The 22,450-nt window shown below is 39.5% G+C and overlaps 1 protein-coding gene across 2 annotated transcripts in view; it reads right to left on the reverse strand.

The window, feature by feature from the left end:
- SYNPR (synaptoporin) overlaps positions 1 to 22,450 on the reverse strand; it is a 348,628-nt gene that overhangs the window by 156,632 nt on the left and 169,546 nt on the right. The window contains exon 1 of one of the 2 annotated variants that reach the window (XM_055260620.2): positions 16,906 to 17,121. The exons of the other annotated variant lie outside the window; for it this stretch is intronic. Within the exon in view, the coding sequence (XP_055116595.1) occupies positions 16,906 to 16,929 (24 nt within the window). The 5' untranslated portion in view covers positions 16,930 to 17,121. Of the gene's footprint in view, positions 1 to 16,905; positions 17,122 to 22,450 lie in introns of those variants that run through there. 2 annotated transcript variants of the gene reach the window in all.

Consider the following 22,450-nt stretch of genomic DNA (forward strand, 5'->3'; position numbering starts at 1 on the left):
ACTAAGAGCAATGCAAATTTACTCAAATGTGTTAAGCAGGATGAGCAGATTTGAATTCAGAAATGACCTCTCTGGTTGCTATGTGGAGAATAGCTTAGAGGAAGGTGTGAGTGGGCAGAAGAGTAGAAAACAGTGAAAACTTTTATGGGATGTTGCAGTCATCTGAGACAGAGAGAGAAGTGAGAGTGGAGATGAAGAGAAGTAGACAGATTGAGGGAAATTGTGGAGGGAAAATGGACAGGATTTAGTGCTGAACTGGATGACAGTGGGTGAGGGAGGTGTCAAAGATGACTTTGCTGAATGAGGGATGGCAGCATTTTCTTCTGTCTTGGTGTAATAGAAATCGTTTTGTCAGTATTAAGAGACTATAGAGTCTGTGTAAATAATGTGAATCAGTTCAGAGTTTAGGGACCCATATTCCTTTCCTGGCCCCCTAAATATTGAATTTGATAAATCACATAGCTTTTCTGCTTCTTAAAATGATAGGAAAAATCATCTTCACAATGGGGATGATTAAATGAAATTAGAAATTTAATTCAACGAAATAAGTTTTTGTTGAATATCTATTTTGCCCATACCCTGTCCAATGAGACCTGGATAATCTAAAATGAAGATGTGATGTGTTTATTCTCAAGGAGGCCAAACTTTGCTGCAGGAGCCAATACTAGTGCCCGTGAATATTGGGATAATTTAGGATGAAACATAATCACATGGAAAAATATGTAGTGCTGCTTAAATACCTAACAGAACAGGAAGGAGAGAAATCGCTATGACTATTGCCTTTGGCTCTGGGCAGAAGGAAACGTGGTCTGAGTTATGGAGGTGGGTCAGAGTTTAAAAGTCAAAAAGGATGGAGAAAAACATAGTGTGAATAAAGGCATAGAAGCAATTATAGAGTGTTTGAGGCCAGTGAAATGTCTCATTTCACTGTGGTATGAAAATCCAAATTGGTGAATAGTGGGAGTAAATCTGGATAGAAAACTTGGGCCAAATCAGGTAGTGTATCTGGCAGAGAAGGTTGAACTTGTCATAGTGAATCAGTGGAAAGTTTTGGAGCAGGAAAGAGAAGAGACAGGTGAGATTAATTGGGAGGGGGTATGCTGAAAGTCTTGAATGAAAGAACAATGAGAGACAAAGAGATCAAGGAGAAACTTAAGTGATGGGAGAGGAGAGATAGATACTTTAGAAGGATTCTCATAGCATTTGGTGATTTTAGCTACAAAGAAAGTGGGGAGAGGAGAGTGTAACATGAATACAGGGCTTTCAACTAAGAGCCTGGGAAAATGACACTTTTTACTGACACAAATAGGTTACAAGGAAAGAGAGACAACAGTTAGGCCTGTTTTGAAGAGGTCGAAACTCAGGTAAGATTGAGATAATCATGTAAGTGTGCTCTGGCAGTAAGGTAAGAAGATTGGACTCATAGAGACGATGATTGAGTGCTAGACAGATTGTAAAAATAATTGGAATACTTTGGAGCAACTCCTGCCAAGAAGTGGAATCTATTTCCTCAACTCTTGAATCTGGGATGGGCTTGTGACTTGCATTGACCCATAGAATGTGAAGAAAGTGGCGTTCTCTGAGTTCCAAGCCTAAGCTGTAAGAGATCTTGCAGTTTGCTTGCTTGCTTAGAACCTGGTGATTGCCATGAGAACAAGCCCAGGCTAGTTCACTTGATGACAGATAAGGGGCCCAATTATCCTCATTTTTCTAACAAACACATAGCTAATCCTTAGAAAGAACAACCACTTTATTAATCAGAGAATGATCATAGATACATGAGTGGGCCCAGTCAAGATCAGCAGACATGCTACCCAGCTAAGCTCAGGCCAAATTGCTGACCCACAGAATCATGAGTTAGATAAATAATGTGTTTTAAGCCATTAAATTTTGGGTTGTTTTGTTATGCAGCAAAAGCTAACTGATACATAAACTCCAAGAGAGAGTGTCAAGATAGTGAAGCAGAGACTAGTGTTGTGAAAGTAAACTACATAAATTCAAGGAGGAATTAATTTTGCTAGCAGATTTCTGAGACTTTATTAAATGTAACAATTTAATTACCTTATCATATATCAAAAGCAAAGTTTAGTGCCCAAGATACCCAGATTTTAATAATAGGTGAACGAATAACTAGGATTAGGAAGACAAGAATAAAATTAATTGAGAATCTAGGGAAGAGATTAATTCAAAAGAAGAGGGTTAGAAAATTCTATTGTTTCAAGTAAACAAAGGCAAAAAGAGTAAATCAGTATCAAATTTATCGTGTCTGAGTTATCAGTAATATCCAAAGCATTACCCAAGATTAAGGTGATCATGTAGTCTTACACTTCTAAGGCATGAGCTCAGACAAAGCAGTAGGGTCTTATCCCTTCCTGGACCAAAGTTTGCTAAATATTCAGTGTGTCTGTAATATGGTTTGAGATCTGTGGGTCTGCGTAATTTTTCAGGTGACCTTCTCCCTCTTTTGTAGGTAATACAAATTAGAATTTTTCTCCACTGAGACTTCTGATCTTTCACTAAGTACACAAATTTAATTTTCTTAAACTGCAGTTCTTTTCACTTTTTCCTGTTATCTAAATAATAAAATCAGTTTGTTGCAGCACTTGATGATCTCTTCAATCTTATTTTGATCTAATTTATTTCAGCAGATGCAAGACAAATCCTGAAGAGCTCATTAAAATGAACCTTCTGTACTTCTCAGTGCTAATGCTTATTGGTGAGACACAAATATCCTAGAAAGTTCTAAGGGAAAACGGTGACATCTTAAGACGGTAAGGAACAAAAAATAAAAAATAAAAAAAGGATCACTATAAGTGGAAATCTAAATTCAATAGAATGGCATGACTAGAATAAAAAATATCAGCTGTCTGGAATTGAAAACTATCCTTGTGGGAGGGGGAGTCAGAGTTTACTCAAAGAGAAAGCACTGAAGAGTTCATCAGGAAGTTAATTCTTATCTTGGGAGAAGGAAAACAAGAGGGTTTTAAGCATGTATCATGGCGCCAGATAACTTCCCGAGAAGTACTTCAAGGCAAGCTACAAAAGGCATTCTTAGCTTGGAAGGTGATAGCCCCATTTAGGGAGAAACAGGCAAAGCTTATGACTATAAACAGTGACTTCTTACCACTCAGCTAGGCCACCCACAAGACAGCCCAGGTCAGAGGCCCCTCTGCAAAGAGGAGAGCTTCCCCGGACCCACCAACTCTGACAGAAAATAATAGGCAGTTTTTGTTGTTGTATTCGTGTTTGGTCCTCATTTGAAGTGGAACACTTCAGTCATCCCAGGATGGATTTGAGGATGAGGACTTACAGGCATGGGAGTGGGGAGAAAACAAAAAACAATGAGAAACTAGCCAGGATGAAGAGTGGGTTCACCAGGAGGATGGGACAAGCAGCAAGACCTCAGGGAAAGAGGTGTGATCACGAATCAGATCTGCTCCTTTCCAAACAGTTTGTGCAGTGGTTAAGAGCATGGATGGTGGGCTCGAGCTCACCTGGGAGTAAAGCTTACACCATCACTTCCTAGTTCCACATTCTTAAACACATTTCTAAACCCATCAAGCCTTCTGTTTTCTTCTTTGTAAAATGAGGTGGTGATCCCCTGTCTCATGGGGCTGTTGTGAGAATTCAATGATTAAATTTATTTAACATAGTCCACCTTGCGCCTGAAGGGCTCAAAAAAATGGAAACTGTAATTCTTACCCCTCCCATCCCATTCCCATATCCTTATGACCAATTTCATCAAATTATTTACTCTTCACCCGGCAAGTTGTCCTGGAGAGGCTTAAAGGTACTGATGCAACAGAATGCTCCTTGCTTGGAGTGTGAATTCTAAATGATTGTCAATTATTCAACAAATATTTACTTAAGGGCCTACACTATGACAAATACCATGTATTAGACACTAGGGAGGTGATATGATTTGGCTGTGTCCCCACCTAAATCTCATCTTGAATTCCCACAAGTTGTGGGAAGGACCCAGTGGGAGGTAATTGAATCATGGAGACAAGTCTTTCCCTTGCTGTTCTTGTGATAGTGAATAAATCTCACGATATCTGATGGTTTTAAAAAGAGGGATTCCCCTGCACAAGCTCTCTCTCTCTTTGCCTGCCGCCATCCATCTAAGATGTGACTTGCTACCCCTTGCCTTCTGCCATGATTGTGAGGCCTCCCCACATGTGGACATGTGGAACTGTAAGTCCATTAAACCTCTTTCTTTTGCAAATTGCCAAGTCTTGTGGAAAGTCTTTATCAGCAGTGTGAAAATTGACTAATACAGGAAGAAAAGAAGGGCCTTGATATTAGAGGTCTGCTTTGGAATAAACTTAATGGGAACAGGATAAAGCAGTTGACATTTGACTTTGAGAACATTTGAAGATCCATGCACACACACACACACACACACCAAACATGACTATGTACAGAAGCAAAATCAGAGAGGGAAATTGGGGACTTTTTTTAGGCTTATTTAACTAAAAATCTTCAACCATACTTGTCAACTAAGTTGACACATTTCTGGATGAACATCTGCCCTGTCAGAACTTTGGTGCCACATATATTAGGAAATGATTTGTACTACCACTTTCGCTATTTGTATCACTATCAAGGATGGCTGAACATCTTAGGGTGTTTCTTATTCTTTCCCAAATTTCATACTCCAAACATAGTTGGGGGAAAAATGTAGCAGCATGTGTGTGTGAAAGAAGTAAAGGCGTGACCAATTATGATAGTATAAAATGTCATTATTTCACTATAGAAATAATTCCAAGTAGAGTTTGAACAGTGTAATGTGAATTTTAACCTCAATAAGACTAGAAAATTAATGAGGACATTCTAGGGTCCAGGGATGGACACTGATCTCTTGAAGCCCAGTGGTATTCTAATTGTCCTATAAGAGTTATAATAATTAGAAATGGTATTTTTGTCTCCTTTAACATATTGGCTCAAATATTTCAATTATTAGGTCATAGCATTGTTTGTGGACCAGAGAGAATAAGGAGAGAGGTAACATTTTCAAGGTACCTATTGGACACTTAGCTGGTAGAATTCACTAAACTATAATGTCAGATTAGGGCCAGTAAGAATAAAATTGTTCCTAAATTAAAATCAGAAATTATTTAAAAAGATCTTATTTGGAGCGAATGCTTAAACTTTCCATTCTAAAACTTAAGTAAAGTTGAGTTTGGAAAATTCCATTATAACCTAATAGGTTTTCCATATATAAGTCTAACATTTTCTTGAAGCTGATGCTCCATGGCTCATAAATTCCATTTGCCTTTATATCATTTATTTTGTTTTTATCCTCAACACCTTCATATTTAGGCAATGGTAATAGTTTAAACCTACAATAACCTCAACCATTCCCCACCATGCAGAATAATCCCATCCCATCCCATCCCATCACATCACATCACACAGAGATCTCTGCTATCCCAGAGCCCTCACCTTTGTTTATGGGAGGTTTTCAAGGGATTGACAAATAAGTAGAGATCCTGTGGTAGAGTTCAAGTTGAATTTGGAGAATGAGGACCTGTGTCTGTGTCTCCCACATCCCTATTAACCAGTAGTAAAATTCTGATCAACTGGAAATGGGCTTCCTGAGCCATAGTTTCTCTCCCTTACTGGAAAACTCAATATGCAATTCACCTGTTTGTTTCATGGGGCTATTGTTAGTATCACATAAAATAACGAATGATTTTGTTAAGTATTAAGGAACATAAACCTGCAATAGTTACACATTCTCTGGGAAGCAGAAGTGGTATTGGTTGGTCAACAAGCTTTGAATCAATTTAAAATTTTCAAATACTGAGTTTCATTTAAAAGAAAACCTAGAGAGAAAATTGGAAAACTCACAAAGATAAACATAGTTATTTCCAAAATTTTTCTGTAAGTTTCTTCTGATAAATTTACTGTTTAATTCAATTATTAAAATATGTATTTGAAAGAATAGTCCATCCCCTTTACCTGATTTGTATTTTTCTATAGCTCTTATTCTATCTAATATTTTCTGTTCTTCACTTCACCCCTCCATATAGCATATAACACTATTGCATTCCCAGTGTTTGGGCAAGCTCCTGGCACTTAGTAGACTATTAAGAAACATTTATTGAATGAATAAATTAATGAATGAAGTAACAAGAACTATATGCTAAATTAAATTAAACATTGCTTCAAAAGTTATTCTAAATAGGTTTCTATTTACTGCAATAATGATTATATCATGATAATACAGACAATTTAAAAGTACCTTTTTGTGAAAGCTCTTTATGTTGAATAACCAATAATAATAGTTGTGATTTATTTATTGTAGTACTGTGTACCACATACTTATTTATGTTATAAAGAACCTCAGAAGAGCTCCTCTCTTTCCGGAATGTTGAGAATTTGCTCCTCTTTTAACAGACGAGAAAACTGAGGCTCAAAAATGTAAGTCACTCAAAAGTCACAAAGGTAGTGGGTAATGGGAGCAAGGATTTGAACATCAAGTTTGGGTGGATCCAAAGTACCCATTCCACAGTGTCAGTTCCTCCCAAAAGGAGATTAATCAAATGTGAAGTTTAAATGTCATTTAATGTTTGTCTGATAATGACTTTATTGCATCCTTATCCCAGATAAACGCCTTGGGAGAGATATTCAATTCTCATCTAACAGCCATTTTCTCTTGGTGTTTGAAGACATCATGACACCCTGTTTTTGGCATTTATTGCCATTCTGACAAGTCTACTTTTAATCTGAACTCCCCAGGTAATTTTCAGGTTAGGTGGTCCTTGGACTACTTAGTGAGAAACTGATTCCAGAAGTGAAAAAGAGTCTCTGAGTTTCTGTGGAATCTTCCTCCCCAGGCTCTTCTGTTGGGGGGTTCCTGACTCCTCTGTGAAGAGAACTGAGGTCATTTCCACTGAAAAGGCAAAGAAAATCTGGGCAGGTCAAACAACTGGTCGGTTAGCATCACACCCACGGCTGGAAGCCTGTTCTTTTAACTTGTGCTAGATCTGAGCTTCTCAAACATAATTGTGTATGCAAATCATCTGGAGATCATAAAAATGTAGATTCCAATACTCAGTAGGTCAGGGTGGAACCTGAGACAGCACTTTTAACAAGCTCCCAGGTGATGCCCACGCTGCTGGTCTGCAGCTCACCCTTTGAACAGGAAGCTGTTACATGGAAATATGCTTAAAGGTTAAGGATTCAACACTCCCAGTACATACAAAGTTCCATTTTATTTCAAGAACAATTATTGTGGCTCTAATTCAGATACACATAAAAAGATCAATTTTTTCCTCCATTTTACCAGTCTTTACCAGGACAGAAACTGTATGAGGAATATTTAATGTCAACTTTTCACAGGTTAACATAGTGATTAAGAGCCTAGACTTGGGGTCAAACGCACCTAAGCTACACTCTCAGAGTCACCACATACACAGTGTGTGGCTTTGGACTAGTGGCTCAGGCTCTCTACATCTCATTTTCCCCATTCTTAAAATAATGATAGTGATCTTTCATGGTGCTGTTGTGAAGGTTCAAGTCCTATGTATGAGGTATAGAGCATGGTGCCTGGTAAACAGAAAGTGCTACATAAATGGCAGCTATGCATACTCTTAGCATCTTGTCCTGGTGTATCATCCTCATTCCAATATTCATGAATTTACTAATGGAGTCTATGCCTTTCAGGTTTTATGGGCACTAATCCTCTCCTCTTTTAACTTCCTCAAAGCATCGTTACAAGTCTTAAATGAATTAATATGCATAAAACACTTGGATCCGTGCCTGTCACATAATTAGTACCCAAGATGGCTTAGCTTTTATTTTTAGCACTTACTATAATGATAATTAAATCACTTTTGAGGGATTTTTAAATTGCCTCTCCCCCCGACTAGATTGCAAATCTTACATGACACCATGTTTGTTTTAGTTACCTCTGTATCCCAAATCTTAACATAATACCCAGCACCCAGTGGCTGCTCAGTATTACATAGAATGCACAAATTAATGAACATATGAACAAATGAATGACTGAGCAAATAAGAAAACATTCTTGCCTTTTTGAAGAGATCCAGAGAAAAAATGTTTGAGAAACACTTTCTTTGAGTGTGAAGGCAGTGGGAGAAAGAGAAAAAAATTATATCAGAGAACTGGTCTGGGGGAGGAAGAAAGGAGGGTGTCTTCCAAATGCCTCAGAAGTTGAGGAGTTTATAAATACCACTCAGAGTGAAGAGGTGAGCTGAGGGAAGGAGTCTGGGAGAGGAATGCCAGCAGATAATAGTCTTCCAAAAAAATTTGAGCTAACCGAGTTTTCTGATCAAATGTGTTAGGAGGTGCTTTGAGGTAAATAAAACATGAGAAATGAGAAACCCTTGAATATCCTATAGTGGGGGCTAATGAGAAACCCAGAGCAGGCAAAGAGAGGCTTTCTCTGAGCGTCTGTACTTGGGGAGAAAATTATGACTTGTCAGTTCCCCTGAGGAGCTTCCAGGATCATGTGGAGAGGGGAGAGGGTTAAAGTCACAGTGTTAGAAACTGATGGGCAAGGTCCAGGTCCTGTCAATCCCTGCCGCCTCTGCCCTGACTCCACAACAAATGGGTAATGGCAAGACTGATGGGGGTAAAGAGGTCCCAAGAAAGTGGAAAGGAAAATTCAGGGGCATTACTAAGATGAGCTAATCATAGGGAATGGCTTTATACATACTGCATTTGGTTTTATTATAGTTATTCTTCAGTGATGATTCTCTGTCCCTGCAATTTATAATAAGGCATAAATCTCCCCTTGAGATGGAATGACCAAGCAAAGCATTTCCAGACTACTTTAAGCCCATCCCATAACTGCAGTGATTTTCCTGTTAGACTGGGGAAATGGTTCCCCTAACCTCAAGCACTCATCGAGGGCATGGAATGAAAACTGATAGCAAAATGGACTTTGACTTACAGAGGAAGAAAATAACAATGCTATTGTCCAGGCCTGCACTGTTTCAACAGTACTTTCCTATTTCATCTATGACAGCAATCCTCTTCATAACTCTGGGAAGGTACTCATTATTACTCATAATGGAACTCATTATTTCCATTTTACAGATGAAGATACCAAGGCCCCAAGATGGTAGATGAATTGTCTAAAGCCATGCATACCCCTATGTCGCAGAGCCGGGATTTGGACCTATTTTCTCTCTTTGCAAGTTTGAGTGCTCTGAGGCAATGCAGGTAGAAGATAGTTTTCTTTTTGGGAATGCTGCCAGAGCAATATACTTGAAAGGCCTTTTATCTTGGCAAATGTGCCAAGGGTCTCGGTAATTACAGATACCTTTTAATAGCTCATCAAAAGATCAAGGATATGGGCCCACAAACAGTGTGTGCCCCATCTCCTGGCAAAGCCCTGCATCTATCCAAGCTCAGAAGCATGTGTGACAAGCCCACTGCAAACCACCACCTGCCTTTTATGTGTCTTTCGTGTCTACCAGTCTTCTAAGAGCCACCTAGGAGTACATGCTCTGCATCCTTTAGTGAGGCTGAAATTGGCTAAAGTAATCCCCAAAGATGTTTGGGTATGTCCATTTGAAAAACCAGTAACCTGTCTCAGGTACCTAGGCATCTGCTTATAATCCAAAGCACATACATTTCTGATTTGAGCCAGATCCATATGCTGGCCTTCCTCTGTTTAAAATGGTTCTTCAGCTCACTGGGCTGGAAGGACACTGAGCTCTTCTGTTGTCTTCCTTTTGTACCAAATTCTCCATAGGACTTGGGCAATTCAACTCATCTCTTGGGGCTTCAGTTTTCTTACTTAAATAAATTAAGTTTTAATGGTGTACAGTCACCAGCAAGCGATCAGATAGTTTGAAGGTGTTATCTGCTCCCTGCCTGGATGCTGACTCACACACCTGATCCATCGGACTTCAAAACCCACACTCTCTCCACTGGGGTAGGCTGATCTCTAGGGCTTCTTGCAGCTTTTGCAATAATCACTCTACATTCCCTGAACTACTGGGGAGACTCTAAGAATATATGTGGGCAGTCCAAAACCACTCAGCTAATAAATGCTGAGTAAGAAAGCCAAGCCGGTAGACCTCAAATTCCCTAACTACTGCTGTGCTGCCCTTACTGAAAAGAAAAAGTGTGCTTTAACTCTACTTACCTTTTTCCCCATTAACTAGTATAATTGTATAGAAAAACACTGGTTTTTAAGCCAGGACATGTAAGTGTGAATCCAGGTTCTATCCTTTATTAGCTGCAAGAATTTGGGCTTGTAACCATCTAAATGTCCATTTCTTCACCTGCTGAAGGTGATAATATTTTAATATTGTCTTACTAGTTGACTGCTAGAATCAAATGAGATAATGTAAGCTACACAAATACGGTAAAGTGTTATGCAGAGGTAAGGGATAGTAATAGTAAAAGGACTTAGAGATGCCTTACTTTTCTTTGTTGGCAAATGGCACTAGCATATTCGGAGAAAGCAACTTAAAAACCCTAGGGTAAACCATGCAGCAGTGTATCTGAAAGAAAGGAAAGTAGAAACATGTTGGGAGGATTTGGTCAAAGCTGGTGGTAATTACTGCATTTCTTGTCCTGGTTCTCAGCCAGGGGAAATTTGGCAATGTTCGATGGTAATTTTGGTTGTCACAACCTGGGGGTTGGGTGGGGAGATTGCTACTGACACAGTGGGTAGAAGCCAGGGATGCTGCTTAACATCTTATAATACATAAAACAGCCCCCTAACGATAATGAATTATCTGCACCAGAATGTTAATAGTACCAAGTTTGAGAAATCCTGGTCTATTAGAAGTTCTGTGAATTCAGGAACTAGTGTATCTTGTTTATTTCTGTGCCCTAGCATCTAGTAGTGTACTTGGCTGAAACAGGGTACCCAATATACAAATATATTTATTGAATAGATAGATGAGTGAGTGAATACCCAGAAAAAAAACAGATAATGCAAGTTAGATCTATTTCAGATTGCCAGGGAAAATCATAGTTTCTTTAGGCACCTTCCCTGCTTATTCTTTATCTTCTTTACTTTTCTTTCCTGTCAAAGCTTTTTTCCCTTCTTTCCTCTCCCAATACTGTCCAAGAATGAGAATGGACTATCAAATCTGAGAATGCCTAGAAGCAATAAATAATGCTTATAAGACACACACACTGCAAAACCTTTTCCAGCTCCCTGCTTCCTACCACTCCATTTCAGCAGACAATAATCACATCAGTAAATAAGTGGATTCACTCTTGTTCCTTCACTGAGTGTGAACATATAGGACCAAAAACACATATTTCCTGCAAATGCCTTACTAGAACAGTTCAGTTATGCTTTTAAGAAAACACATCCTGGGCCAAGAAATAGAAACTAAGTTTAGGTGAGAAAATGGAAAAATGAAGGCACTTAGTTCTGGGAATGCAGAAATTATATCTGTTTGTTCACCATTGTATCTCCCATGCCCAGCATGGTGCCTGGCACATGGTAGGCATCCTTAAATATTTATTAAATAAAAAAATAAGTGAAGTCCGCATCCCAGACTTTTACTAAAACCTTCCCCAAACTAAAAAAAAAAAAATGTTTTTCCTCTGCCATTTAATTTCACATGAAGGTAGTTTGAATGTCATAAGTTTTGGAAAATCTTATCCATTTTCCTCCCTCGTGGAGATCTAAAGCCAGATAAAGATGTGTGGGTTCAACATTGAGAAGTGAATGTCAATATGGTGACGTAAGAAGTCCTCGGGGCCAGGCACGGTGGCTCACGCCTGTAATCCCAGCACTTTGGGAGGCCAAGGCGGGCGGATCACGAGGTCAGGAGATCGAGACCATCCTGGCTAACACAGTGAAACCCCGTCTCTACTAAAAATACAAAAAATTAGCCGAGCGAGGTGGCGGGTGCCTGTAGTCCCAGCTACTCGGGAGGCTGAGGCAAGAGAATGGTGTGAACCCCGGGGGGCGGAGCCTGCAGTGAGCCGAGATCGCACCACTGCACTCTAGCCTGGGCAACACCGAGACTCTGTCTCAAAAAAAAAAAAAAAAAAGAAGTCCTTGCAATAATAATTCATATTTGACACATATATTCTGAAAGCCATATTTTACCAGAAATAAAATGAGCCCAAAATCTTTGTTATAGCTTTGCCAGTAAGTCTACATTGAGATAATGTGTGGTAATTTGGGAGGATTTAAAGATTCTGTAAGGCTGGGAACGATGGCTCAGCACTTTGGGAGGCCGAGGCAGGAGGATCACCTGAGGTCCTAAATTCAAGACCAGCTTGGCCAACATGGTGAAATCCCACCTCTACTAATAATACAAAAATTAGCTGAGCATGGTGGCACACCCCTGTAGTCCTAGCTACTCAGGAGACTGAGGCAGGACAATCACTTGAACCTAGGAGGCTGAGGTTGCAGTGGGCTGAGATTGCACCACTGCACTCCAGCCTGGGAACAGAATGAGACTCCATCTCAAAAATAAATAAATAAATAAATATTCTGTAAGCAAGACTAAATAAGTCCCCTGGGGAATACCAGTAGAAATCTTTTATGCCCAACACATCTTTTACCCCAAAAGACAATAATGACATGATCATCCACTTAGATTGGCCAACTCAAAGCTCCATGGTAAACTGATTGCCTGTGTTGTGAGTAAGCTTTCTAGAAACTATAACAAAACATGTTTGAAGTTGCCCCTGAACAATTTTCCATTAGTGCTTTTGGCAAGAATTTGTGTTAAAAAAAAAAAAAAAGATCACAGTAAAATATATTAATTATGCAGATCCATTAGTCTGCAGAGTGGAGAGACTGAGGTGTTTCCATTTTCAAACCCTGAATCTTTAAACATTTAAAGACACACTGATGACCAAGAGCCTCCTCTAGAAGATTTAGTGCTTCATGGGCTGATTTCAGGCTCAAAATATTCACTGACCTATTTTCTTATACAAGTATGTAACAGGACCACCAGTCTATTTGTACACCAAATGAAAAATGCAAGATTAGTCCAAAACTAATTATGTGTTTACACCAGCATCTTTCTCCATACTTAATAGATAATTTTTAAGTGCTTAATAATCAGGGCAGGTTGAAACATAGGCAAGATGGAGTACAATCCTGAGTACTGTTGATGTGGAATTTAGTCACTCCTCTGAAGAAAGCAGTGTCTTCTAGCTAGGGACTGAAATATGATATACTTTATAAACTTGTCTATAAGATTAGTTTTTAGGGATAGTCTATATTTGATGAACACTGTGGTTGAGCACAATATATTTTATTAAAGTAAAAGTTTTCATTTGATGGCTGTTAGTATATTTAGAACTCTCATAAATGCTGTTGGAAAAAGCGAATTGATTTGAATTTATTTGTCAGTATTGGCTCTAATACCACACTTTCTGATTAAACCACCCAATTATGATTTTTTTTTTTAAGAAAAAGAAAAAGACATGATCCAGAATTGAGGAGTTAACCAAGCTTGCCTCTGACAAAAATGACTACCATTTTGGAAATGTATTTTATTGTGTACTGCACTCTGAACTCTTTTTAACTAACTGGGTGCCTAACCAAGAGTAGCTCAAAAGCTGTTGCTTATTAGACGCAGCAGATCACATCAAGAACTCAATATTGTGTTAACCACTTCAAAACTTGACTCTTAGTTCTTCCAATTTGTGGTGGGTGGTTTTTGTTTGTTTGTTAGCGGTTTTTTGTTTGTTTGTTTTTAAGATCCCTCTGAGTTTTGGTAATTTTAACAAAGGTGTTGTGAGCTAGGTTCTATCTTCTAGCAACATTTTCGTCACTCATAATCCTTTCTCATAATGCGGCATTTTACAGGCTCACTTTATGACTGGAATGTCCTGCTTCTCATCCAGAAGCTGCCACTTGAGGAGAAATTTCAACCTTATTGATTCTATGTCAGTTGCATTTTCCTCCTATAAGATCCATCTGAATCTTATTGGCTCAAGTGGATTTAAAATGGGGAGCTCAGTGCTCAGGTGCAAAGGAATGCATTTGGGGACTCTGAATTTTGACTTTGTCACGCTTCTCAGCATGCTTATTGGCAGCTGTGCTCCTTTTTAAATTACCCAGGTGAGATAGACACTTTGCAATATTCAACCTGAAGTGCTACCTCAGCCCTTTCCCGCTAGCCAAAGAATAGAAATTAAAAACAAAAAAATCATGGTGGGAGTGAGTAAAGGGAAGGTGAGAATTTTGTAAAGCTCTCCAAAAATGATTCCGTTGGAATTGCTTTTTATATTTTGCACCAATGACGAACCAGCTGCCTTGAGATATTGATATTTCTAAGCTATCATCGCATCTTTATTTTGACTTTATGTCCAAAAGACTTAAGGTCAAAGGAATTGATTTACTTTGATCAATTAAAAGATCTACCTGGATTTATCCACTTCTGCATAAATTTTACCGTAGGTGGGCTCATTTAGTCACACTCACATCTTTGTATCTGCTAAAATTGAGTGGAAATAAAGCACATATTCTTCGGTTTCAAAGACATACTTAGCTTGGAGTCATAAAGACATAGTCTGAGAAGAAGGAGACTACCTTGTATCAGAACGGGGGAAAAATGGGATGTTTAACTGTAGGTCCCTGGAAATCATTTCAGTCTAGGCGTTTGTTGTAGATTGTACCAATGACAGACAGGAGGGAGGAAGAGTAGGACTGTGGAATGAGTCTGCCTGGTTCCGAGACTCATCCCCATCACTGTGTTTCCTCAAGTAAGTTACATACTTGTCCTTTGTCTCCATTTTCTCATCTGTAAAATGGGGAAGTAATGTCATGGCCCTCATAGAGTGCTTGTCAAGATTAAAGGAGATATGCCATGTCAAATGGTTAGCACAGTGCCAGGCATATAGGATGTACTTACTAAATGGAAATGACTCTTGCATTCTTCATTATGCTAAAAAGAAGAGAGGAGCTCATTGTGAAATTTTAAAAATCCCTTTATTGTTTTCCCCGAAACGACAAAAGTCTTTAATCCTTGGAAGACATTACGACAGATTTTCTGGTTATGATATTATGGACCTTTCAGAAGTGATACTTGTAAAAACTGTGCACATTGGCTCTAACTCAAACTAATGATCCCGACCTTTTAAAGACACAGATGCCTTGTTGTTCTTCCTGTGTGGGCCTGAGTATGCTTGGAGCCCTAACACTTCTGTAAACTAGGAGACTGGAGGAAAAGGCGTGACTGCCACCCCAAGTTTCTTAATTTATATTGCTGAATAGCTTCAGATGATCATAAGCTCTGTCTATAGCAAATGACTTTACATGCAACCTGTTACAGCCATGAAAGGAGAATGCTCATATAACATATATAAAATATTAAGGGACGTTGAGGGATTGGATATGTGTGTATTGGGGAGGGGAAGAGGTGATGTTTCGTGCCGGTGAGTTTACTTAGCAGTAATTGGCAACAGCCCAAGGATAAAAGTTTTGTTTGTTTTTTTTTTTTTTTCAACAAATTATCTGCTAAGATACACTTCACTCCAGCTAAGGTTTATGTCATCTAAGGCTGATACTAGGCACATGCTTACTGGGACCAGTAACAAGGCAATATAAAAACTTGGGTGGGTTTGGGGGATTAGTCTATTTTTGAGGCTGAGTTAGATTGATGAAAATTCAGTCTGTTTGTCAAAATGAGTAGCTTCATTGGAGTGTGCACAGGGTGTGTGAGTCGCGGCACGTCCAAACGGGAGTAGATATGAAGGTTAGTGCACTCCCAGACAGGCATTCTGAGCTGTCATAAGACTACTTCAAAATCTGAAAAATTGCTATTCTGAAAAAAATCTATGCCTGTGAGCCCTAGGCCTGCATGATATTCCCAACTTTACTCTCGAAATCTCTGAAAAATGTATAGTCAGACCTCCTCTTGCTTCACATGCCACAGTGCCTTTAACTTTCACCACAAATCTATTCTCCAGCTCATTTCACCATGAAAAAGACTATACAGATCTGTGGATTGTGTAACAAAAAGAGAAGATTAAAGCATCAGTTTGTTTCCATTAAAGCAATTATTTAATCATCTTCTCATCCCTGTCTAGAATAATTATATTTAAAGACTTTTCCCCAGACTTCTGAATTAACAATGAAGAATTCAGACCATCTTTTACTCTCAAACAAAAAGAACGCAGCTAACCAGGTAATGCATTTAAAAATCATTTCTAGCAATGCTGACCGGACAGTCATTTTGCAGTAGTTAAATTTAATAACAGCAACTTTTCTCCTGATTAGCTTCACATATAGAAACACAGGAGCCCGGACTGGGCATCTGACAGATGGTGGCAGAAATACACAGTGCAAAGAAAGACGAAAGAGCAGCAACAGCCACTTGTGATTATAGCTTCTCATGGCATGCTAGGACTTCATTTAGTGATCTGAATACTTTTTCTAAATTCAGTCCTTTCAAAGGTGCGTGCATCCAATCATAGGGGAAACTCATTCATTCTACATAGTGCTATAAGACCTTATAAAACTAGCACCTTTCAGCACAACATATAATATTTGGTAGCTGTATATGGAGTTTAAGTAATTCTCACTCTGACACTGACGAAGAAACTTTAATTAAAATGGTAAGCAGGTTGCAGCACAATGAATGCATTTAGGATATTAAGCACTCCAAGGAAGGGGGGGGTAGGGTAGAATGACATTACATTTTTATAAAGCAAATATAAGTTTGCTTAAATAGTTTCCTTACTATGTTCAAAGAAACCCAGCACATACTTGAACAGCTAAAGTAAGCATTTCAGTATCAACATAGCCTCTTTGGTTTAAACATACAAATTACAAGAAAGCAAAGTCAAGAAAAATAGAGATTATTACTAAAGATTTAAAAACTGACATTTAGAAAGAAAAGTGTGCAATCCAAATGTGCCTCTGGAGACACATACAAGCACACACACATCCCCACAGCCAGCTGTAAGTCAAGATAGCTGTAAACTTACCGGAGCAAATATCACCATACACATTTACCAAAGAATTGATAATCCAGCTTCCCTCTCCTGAACGAAAATAGAGGTTGTCTCATACTAAAAAGAAAGCTTCTCTGTCCACAGCACCAGCCACTTGTCCCTCTTTTTATGAAGCAAAGGAGGAGAAGAAGAAAATCAATGCAGAGGGAAAGTGAGATGTTGTACCAATCAGATAGCAGCTTCAGCCTCATTTGCAGAGAGATGGCAAAACGGTCATATTATTAGATGGTGACAACCCACAGCTGAGTACAGGAACCTGCCACTCCCCTCTGGTGAACGCCGCCTGCTTGGTGGGGAGGTGGCTGCCACCATGGTGAGCTCCCACACTTGGCTCTTGGCTCACAACTGGAAGTGCAGGACTGCTTTGCACAAGCAGGCTGCATCACCAACAGAGGCACCATCTCCCCTTTACTCTGCCAGCCCCCTCCTCCTGCAGGCACAGTGCTTAAAAACAAACTAGGAGATTTTTTTAAAGCCAGAATTTTGTGTTTTAAGGGTATGGGGAAAAATGGTGGTTTTATAAAATCTTATGAATAGATTTGCATAGATTAAGTAAACGTCGATATGTTTGTTAAATAAATTGCCCTCATTTTAATGTAAATGCATAGATGTTATGCATAATCCCCATGTGGGAAATTCGTACACTGCCCATAAACAATCATTAAGGTGACGTACTGGAAGACAGGCTTTTAAGGCTCTGGCAACTGTAGAAGGGACAGATTACAACTTGGTTGCTGACTCGTCACAGGAGTGTTACTTAAAGACGTCTCCTGCAAAATCTCAAAATTAAAATGGTTTCAGAGGCTTAAGTGCGATCTGGATCTGCTTTTTTCTTCAAATAAACCTCTGGAGGAAGGAGTTCAGCTCGACTATTTCGCAGGGCCAAAATCACAGCACCTTGAGGCAACGTGTTTTGGGGGCATTTGTATCAAATTCTTGGAGAGGCTGCCACAGGTGACATGTTCTCACACTGGCATCCGGGACAATTCTTCCCCAAGGCAGATACCACAGCACAGGGAGAGGAAGTCTGTCTGCCTCTCCTTCCTGCCCCCTACTTTGGGTCCCCACTCAGTGCAGGAATGTTGAAATGCACATAGGCTGGCCACGTTTTATGTACATATTAATTTGGAGTCGTCTGAAGTCTTTTTCTGAGGTCCCTCTCTCTGTCTCTCTCTCTCACTTTCCTTCCTATCTCTGTCTCTTTGTATCTCTCTCTCTCTCCTTCTCTCTCTCTCTTTCATGCGTGCACACACACACACACACACACTCACTATCACTACCATATCATAGCCACCACCATCATGTCTCTTACTCCCTTTCTTCCTTTTCTTATACACACAGTAACAACTTGGTGGATAGGGGGAGGTTGGGTGACCAAACCAACCAACCAAAAAACCATAATGAGGAGTCAGGCAACTTGGGTTCTAGTCCTGGTCTCCCACTTACTAGTCATGTGGCCTGCGCCTAAGCCTTAGTTTCCCCTTTGTAAAATGGCTACACTTATACATCATAGAGCTGTGAGTGGGAAGGCGTGGGGAAGAAATGAACAATGGGCAAGGCAGTGCTTACCTACACTATACAGCTGCAAACTGGGCTCAGGGAGTCCAGCTCCCTTTCTCCTCCATCTCTTTCGATCGGCTTGTTGCCTATGCCTGAGCTTTTGGGGGTGCTTACCAATTCTTCAAACTGTATATGCCCCATGGCCCCTTTGAAATTCTGATAGGAACCTTTTCCTCCCCACTCCCCTGTGGCCACCCCTCACCTGCTTATTGACAAATCTCTGCCCTTCAATGAGAGAAGTTACTCAGGGGAGTAAATTAAGCAAGTGAACACATCTGAAGCAGGGAAAAAAAGGCTTGGAATCACCAGGCATTTCAGTGAGCACTCAGTAAACATTTACAGAATAAATAAATGAAGGATTGACTGAAAGAATAGTGTCCCTATTCAGTTCCTCCAGGTGGCTGATAAGGGGCAGAGTTAGAGGAGGGTCGAAGAGGCGGCAGTTTCCAGCAATGCACCTGTAGGGTAGAACCATACTTAACTGTTTCTTCACGGAGGCCAGTGAGTAATTCTCATTGGCTCTGAATATTAAGAGCCCCATTGCAAGTAAAAGGACAAAAGTTCTGTCTTCTACATAATAATAGTGAACATTTCTTGAATATTTACTCCTTGCCAGGTGCTATTCTAAGTGGGTGTTTTTGGTATATCGTTTTATTTGAACCTTACAAAACTACGAGTTACAATTTTTATTCCAGAGTATAGGTGAAAAAACCAAGACCCAAAGAGTTAAGTAACTTATCTGAAAGTACACAGTATACCTGGTAAAGCTAAAATTTGAGCCTAATTCTATGCCATTGTCTAAGCTATTAACCAGTCTGCGTGGGATGCCACATGATGGCACTTATACTTTTATTTATTCAGTGTACAGGGTACGACAAATCCACATTTGGATGCATGGACCCTGCAGTAACTTCTCAGCTGTCCCCATTATGCAGATTTGCACCAGAGATTGGAACTTGCTGGTGTAGAAAGAGCCCAAGAGATCCACGCTCAGGCCCTGCTGGCTTCTGTATGGACTTGGGCACTTTAACATTTGGGAAGATAGGAGGTATGAGGCTCAGTCTTGGGGTTGCTAGCGGTTTGCTCTGTGACCCTGGGTGTGTCCCAGAATTTGTCCGCGTCTCTGTTTTTCTCAAGTTTAAATTGAAGGGTTTCTACTGAATTATCTCTAAAGGGCTTTCTGGGTCAACTTTCACTAAATAAGGTTCTAAGGCTAATAGGCAGATTCTAATCTGCTGGTTGGGTTAGCTCTTCCTGCCTCATATTTTTTTCCAGATAGAGCATTAACATTTTCTAAGTCTCCCCTGCTACCACCCTTTGGTCACCTGTCTGTGGACCACTGCAACAGGCTCCCTTTAGGTCTCACTGCTTTCACTCTTACCCCTAGAAATCTCTATTACCCATGTTGAGCCATTTGAAGCATAAATTACATCATATCACTCATCTGAGAGAAGTTCTTAAGTAGTTGTTCAGTAAGTTTATAGTAAGTAAAACCCAAACCCTTTCCCATGCCTTTAAAGTGTTATGCAGTCTACCTCTCACCTATCCTTTCGTTTTATTTAATTTCAACCCTCTCCTTTCCTACTCTTCAGCCACACCCACCTTCTATGCCTTTGCACGAGCTATTCTGTCTGCTTGGAACATACTTTCCTCAGATCTTTTCCTGCCCTCTCTTCCTTTGCCATTCAGTTGTTCTACTTTCTGTTTCTTAGAGGGTCTTTCTTCCCCAACTGCCTAACTTAAAAACATCTTTCACTTTCTCCAGTAATTCCTCTTTCTAATTTTTGCACTTTATTGCCTGATACCTTCTTGCTTATTTATTTGTTCATTTATTATTGACTATCTCCATTTACTAAGACATCCACAAAAGCAGGAAACTTGTTTGTTTTGCTTAATACCGCATCCTTGGTGTTTCAGAGAGTACCTGCCATATAGTAGGTGTTCAATAAAGACTTGGTGGATAAATGAATGAATGATGAAATCAGTGAATCAGCATGAGAACAATTTAGGTTTGAGATGGTGATAAAGAAACCTAATTTTTTCAAACGAGTTTAGCCTTGAAATGCAGAACAGATGAATAAGGGCAATTGATTCATTCATAATAGCAGATATAGATTATTTTTACCTCTTCATTCAAAGAACATTCTGGAAGGGTTGCAAATTTCAGTGTCATATTGATTTAATTGGAAGCCATGTAAAAGACGGTGGAAAGCTCCTTTTGTAAACTATACTGATCAGTTGTGTTTTTTAGAAGCTTGGCTTCCCAGGGTTTTGTTCATCTAGGCCCACATAGAGTAGATGATTTTTTGATACTTGCCCATATATTTGTCATTAGAGAAATAATCTTGTCAGCTAGCCACTTAGACTGTCCTAGCCTTCCAATTTCTCAGATAGCTCAGACAGTCGGCTACCACTCTCTATCATAGAATTGGAACTGACAAAAATAAAGCAATATGCCAATATTTGATAGTTCTTGTTTGAAAAATGATATTCACATTGTTGCTACTGCCTTTAAAATAACATTTATCCATTATTAGATTATCAGAAATAGAAGTACAATGTTTTCTAAGTCAAGTATTTATAGAGAAGGTTAAGTAGATTAAAATAATCTGTGATTCTTTGAAAACCTCATTAGCAATGCTAATTTCTAATACGGTCAGAGCTTCAACTGTGATCTTTCAGTTGAACAATGGCCTTCAGACAACTTCAAAAGAATTTTTTTTCCTCTGAATGGAAAAGCTTCTCTCCTCTTTGGTGGACACACCTTCTGGTAAATGCAACAGTTCCTTTCCCTTATAGCTTCTGCTTCTAAACATCTGGCCTCTCAAAAGGGGTCCTTTCAGGCCTGTCTGCTGGCCAGTGGAAGGCCTAGCTTTCTAAGCATTTAGCAAACACAGAGAGGAGAATTCCAGAGCCAGAGGATTTCTTCATTGCAGTGGGAGAAAGGAGGTAATCAAAGATAAGGCTACTTTGGCCATACTAATAAATGACCAAGAGAGTTAGCCAAGCCTCTTCCATTTTGCTTCAGGAGCAATTTCAGCTCTTTCAAGCTATAGCAGTGAGAGCACTTACATCCAATTCACTTACGGAACAACCTTGAAATCTTTAATGGTGCCTTCCTTTCTCTGACTGAGCACAGCTCCTAGCATGGGTAAAATGCAATTTATTGTCATGTGAACAGGTATATAGAATCAGGGCAGAACTTTCTAGGCCTCTTATCTTTTTTTTTCCTTGTAAGAGAAAGTTGTTTTCTCCAACACTGTCTCTATTCTTTTTCAAATACAAATGGGATAAAACAATATTAATATTACTCGAACATTTATTAGATCATTAGCTTTCCTCAGTAGGCTTCAAGTCTGTCTGAAAGAATTCTACACTAAAACTGGGAGGTGCAGTAGCTCAGGCATGTGGTCCTGGAGCACAAGGTAGGCAAGGCCGGGAGTTCAAGACCAGCCTAGGCAACATAGCAAGCACTCATCTATATAACAATAAAACATAATTTTATTAAAAAATGTCTACCCTGAAGCTGAAAGTAGAGGGAAAAGTTGTGGATGCAAGAAAAGCTAAGGAATATAGTGGAACAAGAGTGACAAAATTGTGATATTTGGGTGGAAATGTAGTCATGCTTGGGAGATAAAAGGAGAGAAAATGGTAGTTAAAATAGCAGGTAAAAATGTGCAAGACATATTTTCTGAAGACCATGAGTCTAAGCTCGTCAGAGACACAGTGTCTTACTTATCTCTGTATCCTCAGCCCAAAGCAAAGTGCCCAGCACAGAGTGGCCAAGCAATGGCTATTTGCTGAATGAGGGATAAATAGAATTATTTGGAGACAGAATATATATGGTTAAGCATGCTCCCCTTTAGGCAGACACTGTGCTGGAGAGCTTTTGTTTGTCCCTCTAGAGTCACTCTCCTGCCTAATCTGTGTCCCAGCAGGTTGAACTAATGGACCCCAT

Source organism: Symphalangus syndactylus, chromosome 21, assembly GCF_028878055.3.
Source record: "Symphalangus syndactylus isolate Jambi chromosome 21, NHGRI_mSymSyn1-v2.1_pri, whole genome shotgun sequence".
Taxonomy (NCBI): domain Eukaryota; kingdom Metazoa; phylum Chordata; class Mammalia; order Primates; family Hylobatidae; genus Symphalangus; species Symphalangus syndactylus.